The sequence below is a fragment of the Nomascus leucogenys genome, chromosome 2 (assembly GCF_006542625.1).
Source record: "Nomascus leucogenys isolate Asia chromosome 2, Asia_NLE_v1, whole genome shotgun sequence".
NCBI classification, from domain to species: Eukaryota; Metazoa; Chordata; class Mammalia; order Primates; family Hylobatidae; genus Nomascus; species Nomascus leucogenys.
In genome coordinates, this window is record NC_044382.1 from 155,086,694 (window position 1) to 155,098,709 (window position 12,016).

Consider the following 12,016-nt stretch of genomic DNA (forward strand, 5'->3'; position numbering starts at 1 on the left):
AATCTGCTGCCTGACCCCACAGCCAGTGCTCTTTCCAGATGGAGGGGAGATGATGGCCAAAGCCCTCGGCGAAGCAGGCCCCCGGCCTCAGGGCCAGAGCCAGGAAGGGAGCCAGGCCTGGCCTATAGCTACCCGGTGCTCTGGGGACAGTCGTGACATAAAGGGACTGAGGAAGCAGCTCTTCCTGGCCTGTGGGGGACCCGGGGTCAGCAGGACGGAAGTCTCAGGCTCCTCCCCCAGAGAGGGGCTTCATTTGAATTTCAGAGCCTGGGGAGGGTCCCCCAGGTACAGGGCCTTCTGGCCTCTGAATGTGCAGGTGGCACATGGAGTCTCCCTGCAGACACTGAGATGCCCTCCTGAGCCCCGGCCTTGAGGGCAGGGATGCTGCCACTCCACCAGCCCAGCAACTGGGCCACAGAGCACCAATGTCTGTCCTCAAAGCGAAGGCTCTGGGGGTGACTGTGATGAGAACTGGCTGCTCCCTGCCCCACAGCCTCCCAGGCACTCCACAGAGTGGAGCCTCCCAGAGCTCCCCACACCCTTGGCAGCTCTGTGCGCCAAGCATGGCCAACCCCTTGCCCAGGGCCAGCAAGACAAGGCCTGACAGCTTCTCGAGGTCCCGCCCTTCCGGCCTCCTGTGCCGAGGCCCCCACCCTGGCCCCTCTGCTCAGCCAGGCTGTGGAGCTCCTGGGATCTGAGCCCCTCCAAGGCCAGAGCCGCCTCTGTGGTCCCTCCATGGGGCCTGTACGCAGGTGACCTGCTGTGTGACCCTGGGGAAGCCCCTGACCCCATCCGAGTTCCACATTCCCTCTGGATGAGCCTGGCATCCCTAGGCCTGCAGGACGAGGCAGGAGCCTGAGGCACAGCGGCCGGCTTTGACCCACGGCCGGCCCTGGTGCAAGGCCTGTGTGGGTTCACCTGGCCCCACCACAGCCCTGGGAGGACCTGCACTGCAGAAGAGGAAGCCCAGGCCCCCCAGAAGGCAAGGACATGGCCCAGAGCTACACCCTGGGAAGCCGGGAAGCTGGGATTTGAATCGGCCAAGCTTGGGCTCTGGGCCACATGAGCGCCTCACACTCAGGGCTCACAGCAGGTGCCCACCGGCTCCGGGCAGGAAGCTCAGAATTTCAAACAACACAAGGGGCTCCCCTGAAACACCTGGCCCTCAGCTGCCAGGTAGGGGCTACTTACGTGTGTGTGGCGTGAAGGAAGGGGGGCGTGTGGCCCCCTGGGACGCAGCAGGCGGTGGGGGCGGCATGCTGGGGGGTGTGGACCGGGGCTGCGTCTTCACCTCTGCTGGGGAGTCCGGCATTGCTGAGGCCTTAGCCTTCCTGTCCACTGCGGCTGCGATCAAAGGAGAAAGAGAGAGTCGGTGAAGCAGGCTAAGTGCAGAGGCCAGTGACCGCAGCCCCATGGTTCCCAGCTAAGGCCCCAATGAGTGTCTGCCCAGCACTGGGGCAGTCTGCCCCAGATGTCCTGACAGGTGGCTGACGTCCCACCTGCAGGATGACGGGGGCAGAACCAGGCCGGAGGAGGGGCTTGGGCCAGCTCATCTCAGGTGGCCGGCCAGGCTGGAGCTGGGGCCCTCGGTGTGTGGCGGCCCTGGGAGAGCCGTGCCCCACTCCAGGCTTGAGGCTTCTACACACCAGGGAGTGGACAGTGCCCCGAGGCCGCGGTGCCTTGCTCCCCACTCCATGAGCATCCCCCGGGGGGGTGTTCGGACAGACCTCAGCCTCTCCCCCCAGGTCTGATTCAGCAGGTCAGTCTGAGACCCAGAATCTGCATTTCCGGCATGTTCCCCGGTGGGGCTGCTGCTGGTCCGGGCCCCAGAAGCCATGGTTCTACGAGTCCCTTCCACTTTCAGATGCTAAAAGGCTCCCCTAGGCTGGGGGGCGGGGGACGGTGTCTGCCCAGGGAGAGGCTGGCAGGCAGCCCATCTAGGGCGGCAAAACCTCTATTTTAATCGTCTTCTGCCCCGGTGATTCATAGGACAGCCAAGACAGAGGCGGCGTTGACTTCAGGATGGCCAAGGCCTGGCCACACCAAGTGTGGCCACCAGAGGCGCAGGAGGCGTTGATTTCAGGGTGGCCGAGGCCTGGCCGCGCTGAGCGCAGCCCCCCGCAGGTGGTAATGCCAGGACACTTGATTTATCACAACCTGCAGCTGAACAAGATTCCCTCGTGGTCTGAGGCTCCCTGAAGTCTGAGAAGCTCTACCCAGGGCCAGCGGTGTGTGGAGACGGCAGGAAAAAGCTCAAGGCGCTGGTGGGCTGGAACTGGGGGGCACTAAGCCCCCCTGCGCCACCCAGAGAGCAGGGCCTGCAGACGAGGCTTCCAGGTTAACCGAAGGGCTGCAGCACAGACCTGCCCGAGACACCGGGAGGCCAAGCCAGCACACTGTCTGCGGCGTTTTCTGCAGGGGATGCGGGTGTAAGCCCCTGGACCTCCCCATTTATCTTAAGGCAAAGTCAGCCAGCGCCAAAGCAAGGCAGAAAGACCTAGGATCCGTGCCTGAGACTTCGGCGGCTTCCGTGGCTTAGAGCAGCAAGGTGGGCATCCTCAATCTGCTAAATACTGGACTGCCCTGCACCCTCCTCCTGCTAACACCTGTGGGTCTCACCCACGACTGCCCTTTACCCTCCTCCTGCTAACACCTGTGGGTCTCACCCACGACTGCCCTGCACCCTCCTCCTGCTAACACCTGTGGGTCTCACCCACCACTACCCTGCACCCTCCTCCCGCTAACACCTGTGGGTCTCACCCACGACTGCCCTGCACCCTCCTCCCGCTAACACCTGTGGGTCTCACCCATGACTGCCCTGCACCCTCCTCCTGCTAACACCTGTGGGTCTCACCCACGACTGCCCTGCACCCTCCTCCTGCTAACACCTGTGGGTCTCACCCACGACTGCCCTGCACCCTCCTCCTGCTAACACCTGTGGGTCTCACCCACGACTGCCCTGCACCCTCCTCCTGCTAACACCTGTGGGTCTCACCCACGACTGCCCTGCACCCTCCTCCTGCTAACACCTGTGGGTCTTACCCATGGCCTGGGGCATGAAGCAGGTGAGGCCACAGTTGGGGGCTGGTGTCTGTCATGTTATTAGTCAACTGTGGGCACTGCCCCTGCTTCTGCCCATTCCCCATTCCCGGGGCCCTAGCAGCATCATCAGACGGAGAGATCCACCCAGGGCCACGGCCACGCGGCCTCTGTGGAAGGTGACAGATAAATGACTTCTACAGTGATCACATGCCAAATATGGTGGAAACCTCTCCTGATCCTCTTGCCGCCGGCTCCTTTTACAGAGGGGCAGACAGGTTCAGAGATGCTGAGGTCCTGCCTAACATCTCAGGGCAGTGGCGCCTGGGCTCTAACCAGCCCCTGGTGCTCCAGGCAGGAGTGGAGCAGCCCCGTCTGCTGGGCCTGTGGGGAGCGGTGGGGGGAGGAAGCAGCCAGTAAACAGCCACAGGCCTCACGGCACCTGCTGTTCCCTCCGCACAGCCGCTGGCCTCCCTCCCACGGGGCGCCCTGCCCCTCCTGGCCACCCGCCTGTCCGGAGGCTGATGGCTGGGCACACATGCGGCCACAGCTGTGGGGGCCATCAACACTGCCTGGCTGCAGGGCTGGTGGCCAGTCCCTGGTGACAACCAAAGAAGGCGAACGTGGTGGGCTGTTCCTGTGGGGGGCGTTCCTGTGGGGGGCGTTCCTGTGGGGGGCGTTCCTGTGGGGGTCAGCTCTTTCAGACCAGGCTGCCCTTGGGCCAGCGTGGGTTGGGCATGCCCAGAAGGGAGCAGGCAGGGATGTGGCTGAGAGCTTCAAACGCCAGGCTGGCTCTGGGGACACGGGTCCAGGACACGGGGATGCCCCCTGTTTGGACTTTCCAAAGCCCTCCCATGGAGGCAGCTACATTTGAGCCATGAGACTCGAATAAAACAGAAGTGGATGCAGAGAGCCCCACTGGGGAGCTGGCACCGGGCGCTGGACGGGCGCTCGTAGGATGGATGGATACGCCACAGTTCCTAAGGTGGAGAGGGTGGCCAGGAGACCGCTGGGGCGTCATGCCACGGTGCAAGGAGTCGCCACAGCCGTCATCCAACAAGGGTTTATGGCCACCACCTGCGTGCTCGTGACACTCTGGATCCCGAAGCCAGAACAGACAGTGCCCTGCCGGCGCCCGGAGCAGTCGGGGACTTCGTGTGGTTCCCTTTGGGCAGAACAGGAGGCCGCCCCTTTACTTCAGAGACCTGGACAGAGGCTCACTGCAGGAAGACCCTTCTCAGTGCTCTACAGATACCGATGACTCATTGCACCCTCACCAGGACCCTCTGCGGCTGATGCTGCCATCAGCCCATTTTACTAGGAGGGACCAGGCTCGGAGAGGTGAAGTCATCTACCCAAGGTCACACCGCGAGTGTGCTGCGGGTCTGGATCGGAACCGTGACCTGGTGTTGCCCCCACAGGGCCAGGGCTCTGCAGGACTTCAAAGTCCCTGCTTGTCATCAACACGCTCGCTTCCTTTTAGACCTCAGGGTACTTGCAAAGAGGCAGCAGGTCTGGGATTCAAACCTGAGGCTGAACAGAGGCTACAGGGGCAGGAGGCCCCGTGCCTGAGGAACCCCCTGGGAGCTGGTGGTGTCCTCCCCTCTGTTCTCTGGGCCCCACCCCGGGTTGTGCGGAGGCAGCTGTGCAGGTGATGGGACCTCACGGGTGTCTTGAATCCTGTTTGAGTGCTCCTGGCTGTGTGTCCTAGGGAGAGCCTCTTCCCCTCTCTGAGCCTCACTTTCCTCCTCTGTACATGTGGAGGAAGCCAGGTGATAGGAAGATGACGGGGAGGTCCCCACGCCCCGCCTAGCACACAAGGAAACCAGGCCAAGGCTCATGGAGCAACGTGTGGCTGGGACCTGCTCCTGGGGCTGCCCCTGGCGCAGACTCCACCCGAGAAAGCAGAAAGTGACAAGGGCCCTCATAGAAGACGAGGGGTGAGTGTGGAGAGGTAGAGGAACAGCATTTGTGGCCAAGAGAACAGCCTGGGAGTTGGCCAGGACCTGTGGAGGGACCTGGGAAGGAGCGGGGTGGGGGATGCAGGAGGGACCTGGGAAGGAGCGGGGTGGGGATGCAGGAGGGACCTGGGAAGGAGCGGGGTGGGGGTATGGGCAGCAGGGAGTCGGGAGGTCTGCACAGCAGCAGCTGGGGCCGTCTCTGGTGGGGCACATCGTCTCTCTCCTGCTTAAGACCCTTCAGCAGCTTCCACTGTACATGGGGCTTCAGCAGCCCACACCCCCTCCATGACACCCATCTTCCTGCTCTCCCCCCTTGCGGGGCTCAGGACCATGCACGACTCCCCCACAACCCCTAGTTCCCTCTGGGATTCAGCTTCAACCTCACTTCCCCAGGAGAGGCTGCCCCGCCCCCGTGAAGCTCTTCCACCCTTCCCCGTTCAGTCCTCAGGATGTCACCCCACTCTGGGCGGTCCTGCCTCTTGTTCGACCCGTTTACAGGGTCTCTGTGCTTGACTGGGCCCCCCAGGATGCATCTCGCCCAGGGTAGCCTTCAAAGGAAGTCCCCCAGGGGAAATGCCTCTTTGGGTTCCCCTCTCCCCTGCTTAGGGGCTGGAGGGGAGCAGAGAGGGAAGTGGGGTGAGTGGAGCGCCCTGGTCAGGGGCGGGGCTGAGGGGAGGTGGGGCTGAAGGGGGCGGGGCCGAAGGAAGGTGGGGCTGAAGGGGGCGGGGCTGAAGGGGGCGGGGCTGAGAGCTAGTCTGCGGCAGGTGGGAAAGGCTGGGCTGCCCAGCTTGCAGGACAGGTGCTTTCTGCAGACATGGGGGGCCGGCTGCTCAGGGCAGGGGACCCATGGCTGCCCTGAACACCCATCTCCTTGGCGCTGGCTGGGAAGGGAGGCACGGTGGGTCCACCCCACAGCCACAGAGGGAGGCTGAGTCCTGCTGGCCTGGCTTCCTCGGGCAAGCCACAGCCTCTCCGCCCATTTCCTTGCCTCTTCAAAGGGGATGGAGATGAGGCCGTGCGCAGCAGGGGGGTCCAGCACTCTCTGCGATCACTCAAAATGGTGGCTATTATTATCCTCCTCTATCCCTGCACCCGCAAGCAGTGTGGGGAGTCTCTGGAGCCTCCCACCAGCCCACAGCTCCGCCAAGGCCAACGGCAGGCTCCTCTCCAGGCTAAGGCACCGCTAGACAGGGGCAGCCTCGTCCTTCCTGGGTGCCTGGCTTCCCACCCCATTCCCCTTTGAGACCCTGCACCTCAGCCACGGGCCATTTCTACTCCCCAGATCCACTTCGAGGCTCGGAGGCCCTGTGGGCTACCAGCCCATGGCTGCGAACCACACAGGAAGACGCCTGGCCACATCCCTTCGTCCCCAAGACCACTTGCTGGCCCTGCTCCCCGCTCCATCCACAAGACGGCCCTATCCAGACACACGGAGGCGAATGAAGTCATCAAACCACTCGGAAAAATGAAACCTCACAGAGCTTCACAGTAGACCCCAGCGTCCTGGTGCAATGGCCCTCAGGCAACCCCGGGGGCTCAGCAGCCGTCTCAAGGGGTTTGTATCTCAAGGCAGAATACAGAAGTGGCAAGAAGGGCTAACGTCACGGAGGAACCTGGCGCCCCAGGCGTGTTCTCAGCACCATCTACCCGCTGCCCCATGAGGCGGGCCCTGTCACTACACCCACTTTCTAGACAGGGAAACTGAGGCCCAGAGGGGGTGAGTGACTTGTTCTGGGTCTCAGAGCCCAGAAGCACCAGGGCATGTGCCTGGAGCCCCCAGGAGATGAAACGGTCCCGATGCCAGCCAGCTTGGACCCTGACTCAGCGTTGCTGGGACAGCCCAGGCATCCAGCCCCACGCTGGGATGCGCAGCCCTGTGGCTGTCACGTGGGCCAAAGGGACGCTGATTCGTACTGGAGGCTGGGATGGGTGGCCCGTCGCCATGCAGGGTCTGGGGTAGTGCCTGTGGTGGCCGGCTCTGAGGCATGAGCGTAAGGACCATCTTTCAAACCCCAAGGGGTTTTCTTTCCAGAGCTCGAAGTGCCCATGAAACAGAAACGAGGCCTCCAGCATCCCGGAAACCTACGTCAGCTGCAAGGGGACCCCGGTCCCCGAGGACACCCCCATGTATTTTCAAACAGCTCCCGAGGCCCAGCGCTGCCTGTGCAGAAGAAAGCATGGAATTTGGGGAGGGGTCCCGAGGCCCGGCCGCCCAGCACAAGGAGGTCCCCGGGCACCTGCTGTCCCCACCCTGGCTGTCCTCCCGGGGCCTACACAAGTGTCCTAACCCCAGCCTGGCTCAGAACAGCACTGGGGTCCTCTTGCTGGGGTGGGTGGGGTCAATCTGGGTCCCAGCCCCTTCCCTGTGGCCCTGGCTCAGAGGCAGGTGGGTGGCAGGTGCAGAGTCTGATGAGAAGGGCTCTGACGCCCGGAGGGGAGGGATCTCACACAGAGGACCAACCCTGTCCTCACGGATTCTTCCACAGCCCTGAGGGAGATCCTGCGCTTCTCCATCTTACGAGCGGGGAAACAGAGGCACAGAGAGGTTGAGGAGGGGGAGAGCCAGGTGTGGATCCAGGTGACCTGGCCCAGCTGCCCCTTCCCCACTGGCCACAGAGGGTACCTGTAGCCTGGGAACCCCGAGGGGAGGCACCTGCCCTCCTGGCCTCCCTCTGTGGCCTGGGCCTCTGCCTAGTGTCCTTCTCACTTTCGCTGCCCATGGCTGATGGTGGCATCTTCTAATTGTCCCCCCACCCCAGAGCAGGGGCTTTGCCTGTCCTTCCCACCCTGGATGGCTCAGGCACTGGCTCCGGGCACAATGCGCCCGTCTCTGGGCACGCCTGAGTCCGCCCTGATGTTGGGTTTCCCCGGTCCCCCAAAGGGTCTGGGCGTGCAGCAGCTGGTCAGACGTCTAAAGGAAGAGGACAGGGAGAAGATGCCAGCTCCTCCCCCAGCCCTGGCTGCAGCCTCATCTGCCTCCCAAGCTCCCACTCATCAAGAAAATTCCCAGACCTGCTGGATGTGGTGACTCACACCTGTCATCCCAGCACTTTGGGAGGCCGAGGTGGGTGAACCACTTGAGGTCAGGAGTTCGGGATCAGCCTGGCCAACATGGCGAAACCCTGTCTCTACTAAAAATGCAAAAATTAGCCGAGCGTGGTGGTGCATGCCTATAATCCCAGCTACTTAGGAGGCTGAGGCCCGAGAATTACTTTAGCCTGGGAGGCAGAGGTTGCCATGAGCCGAATTCGTGCCACTGCACTCCAGCCTGGACAACGGAGCGAGACTCTGTTTCAAAAAAAAAAAAAAAAAAGAAAAAGAAAAGAAAATTCCCAGACCCTGGAGGCCGCTCCCGGAGGCCCATGGGAGAGGCTGTGTCTTTCCCAGACGGCACATCCAGTTCCCAGCGAAATGTCACTAATGGGCCGGGACAGGAAGCCACTTTCCAGACTGGGCAGAGCGAGTGGGAAGGAGCCTGCAATGTGCGGGGACCACTCATCCATCACTTCCCCGTCCGCGGGGTCACCCAGCCCGCCCTGCCCAGCTGGGAAACGGCCACAGCCCAGGGCTCCCAGCCCGGGAGTTCCAGAACCCTCCATGGGAGGAGGACCCATGGCCACCAGGGCAAGAACTCACCTTCCTGGCTTTCCCCGCCTCGCACCCTCGCCAGCTCTGGAGTAACAAGCCCTGCTTCTGCTGTAACCTCCTTTGAGCCCTCACAAAAGCCTTGGGGCATAGGACGCCGGGCAGGTAACGCAGGTGACCTGTCTTGACGCCTTGGCACAGGCAACACAGCCACGGTGATGGCGTCCTACTGCGTGCCAGGCCTGACCTGAGCGTTTTGTGCAGATTACCTCATTTCGTGCCCCCGAAGGTCTAGAGGCTGTCAGGTGGGGAAACTGAGGCATGGGCCCAGGGCACCTGGCTCTGGATCCCATCCTCTCCGTGGGTTTGGGACATGCTCCCGGGGAGCGGGGGGCACCGGCTCTGCCCTTGCTGGAGCTGACCACAGGCAGGCAGGGGAGGAGGAGGGCATGGCCTGCAACCAACCCGAGGGTTCCAGGCCTCTCCTCCTGTTAGTCCAGCCGACCCCTCATCCCAGGATGCCCCAAAGTCGACCCTTAGAGGCCCAGCGAGGCCCCTTGCAAAGCCCTTTCTGGGGCTGTGGTGCAGGCCGGGCTTGGATATGCTCAGGACAGGTCCAGGACGGGCCCTGGACCCAGAACAGTGCTGTGCCTCAGTTGGCCCCTCCATAAAAGTGCAGAATTAAGGGGCTGAGCTCAGGCTCCGGGCCCTGCAACCTGGGTGGGCAGCCTCAGTGTCCACATCTGTGCAATGGGGGTGAGGGTTGACATGAATGCACGCGTCACAGTCACCAGCAAATCCCGGGAGACCCTGACGGCGGCTGGGATGGAGGACACCACGGCATCCCGGGTGACCGTGACGGCGGCTGGGACGGAGGACACCACGGCATCCCGGGTGACCCTGACGGCGGCTGGGACGGAGGACACCACGGCATCCCGGGTGACCCTGACGGCGGCTGGGACGGAGGACACCACGGCATCCCGGGTGACCCTGACGGCGGCTGGGACGGAGGACACCACGGCATCCCGGGTGACCCTGACAGCGGCTGGGACGGAGGACACCAAGGCATCCCGGGTGACCCTGACAGCGGCTGGGATGGAGGACACCATTGCACGTCGGGTGACCCTGACGGCGGCTGGGATGTTGAACACCACTGCTTTAAACAGCTGTTTATTTTCCTTCAGAATCACATGGTCCCACACCTTCCTCTGGGAAAGGCACAGATGTGCAAAGAGGAGACCACGAGAGTCATCCGTCCACGGCCGCCCTTCCACCTCCTCACGGCCCCGGAGATGGACGACCCCGCACCCACGCTGCCCCGGAGAGGTGAGGTCACCTGAGGTCACTGGCCACGGCCATGCAGTGAGTAAGGGGCAGAGCTGGGAATGGAGCCCCAGCCTCTGAATTCCAGCCTCTACTTGGCCGGCAGTCATCCAGTGCAGTGAGCCCAGGCCAAGGTAAACCCGTACACTTGGCTTTCTGGGGAGCCAGAGGGGCGAGCCACCCTCTAGCACACATTTCCCAAGGGCAGTCCACGGCGGTCCCATAGCGGCTCGCCAGCTGCTTGGCCAGTGCCAGAGTGGCCCGGCTGTTCCTCACTTGGTGGCTGGCTGTCCCTTCTGGCCTCACCACCCACACTACCCTGCACCCACCTGCGCTGGGCCTCGGTCACTTGCTGTACCTGCCCCAGGGCCTTTGCATGGCGGTGTCTCTGCAGGGAATGCATTTCCACCAGGTCCCCGCAAGTCTGCCTCTCATCCTTACGCCTTTGCCCCAGGCTGCCTGCTTCCTGGTGATGCTACAGCCCGAGCAGCCCTTCGCCCTGGCTCCCCTCCTGTCACCGGCTCTCCCTGGAGCTCTGCCGCTGAGCCCACCCGCCTGTCCTGCTCCTCTTCTTCTCTTGTGGATGCTCCCGGTGAGCTCAAGGAGGGCTGGGCTTCCTTTGCATCGGTCACAGCCCACAACAGTGCCAGCCACACCGCAGGTGCTCAGCAAACACTTGCTGTGTGGTGACGGAGAAAACCTGGAAAGGCACAGCTCACTGAGGACCAGACGGTCCCAGCCTCAGTGTCCTCCGGAGCCACCGTCATCTGAAGGCCTGGGGACAGGCAGTGCCCTCCCACCTCGGGAAGAGCTGTGGGCTGAGCTGCGGATGGTGTGAGCAGTGCAGGGCGGCCCTCGCAGCGGGGTCTCTGTGCCGCTCTCCGGCGCCCCTGAGGGGCATGTGAAACAGAGGAGAACTTGGTGCTGACTCTGGGAAGGGCCCTGAGAAGGTCTCTGACCTGCATCAGACCCGGGGCTCCCAGGCCAAGACAGAGGCAAAGTGAAGGGACGTGGGGCTCCTCCTGGGCAGGCCCGAGGACAGCGGGTGCCCCCCCAAATCCCCTCGTATCCGGATGACCAGGAGGCGGCTCCCTCCCCCGCCCCCGCCCCCAGCCTCCAGGGCTGTGCCAAGTGTGGGGATCTGGGGTGGGTGGAGGCGGCCCGAGAGCCTTAGGCGCTGCCCTGTGGCCGCCTCCACATCTGGCTTGTATCCAGCCTTCCTGCCTGGTGAATAAGCAGCCATATAAACACAGGGGAGCAGTGCCCTCTCTGCCATCGGTCTACGCGGACCCTCCCGCCCCTGCAGGGACAAAGAGCCAAGTCCCATTTTTCTCGCAGGCCCTTCCGGGTCCTCGTGGGCCTGACCCAGGGAGGACCCTTCCTCTGGCCCCACTGACTCACCCCTGCTGCCCTTCCCGCCGCGTACAGGAACAAGGGACCCTAACCCCAAGGCCTGTGGGTGATGACGATGGAGGTCACGGGGTTGCCATGGCAACAGCGCACGGCCAGGTGGCAGGAAACCCAGTTCGCCTCCCGCGCCGCTGTGTGAACCGACTGTGTGAACTCAGGGTGGGGGCCGTCCCCAAATGTGTATGAGTCTCCGGCTCCCCTCGGGTAAGATGGGGTGCCTCTTTGGGTGGGGTGACAGCGAACAAAAAGGCTTTCGTAAACTCAAAAGCCCTCTGTGGCTCTGCCATGGGGACATCATCTCTTGCGATCTGAAGGACAGGGCAGGGAGGGAACGGGAACCTCAGGTGCCCTCTCCCTGCAGGAACGGAGCTGGCTTTTCCGTCTCCTAATCTGGCCTCAGTTTTCTCATCTGTAAAATGGGAATGGGGATGGAATTCCCGCAGAATCACGGTGGGATGAAGTGCATGAGCTCACGAAAAGCGTCTAGAACAGAGCGCCTGGCCGCTCGCCCCGGCCACCCAGCTGTCATACTTTGGGCCGTCTGTCCAGCTGCAACGGCCGCGTGGAGCTGGCACAGGTGGGGCTTGTCTTTGGCACTGTGCCCGGAGCTGGCCCATGGGTAACAGTGAGCATCCGTGCTGGGGAACGGGACCAACCTCTGGGGCACCGTGAAGACCCCCCTCCCGCCTCGCAGCTGT

At 63.1% G+C, this 12,016-nt stretch overlaps 1 protein-coding gene across 2 annotated transcripts in view; it reads right to left on the reverse strand.

Annotated features, from left to right (window-relative positions):
* The window catches only part of CBFA2T3 (CBFA2/RUNX1 partner transcriptional co-repressor 3), a 63,471-nt gene that overhangs the window by 24,111 nt on the left and 27,344 nt on the right, over nucleotides 1-12,016 (reverse strand). For both annotated transcript variants that reach the window (XM_030820398.1, XM_030820390.1), the window contains exon 2: nucleotides 1,192-1,344. In XM_030820398.1, coding sequence (XP_030676258.1) covers nucleotides 1,192-1,312 — 121 coding nt within the window. In that variant the 5' untranslated portion in view covers nucleotides 1,313-1,344. The remainder of the gene's footprint in view (nucleotides 1-1,191; nucleotides 1,345-12,016) is intronic.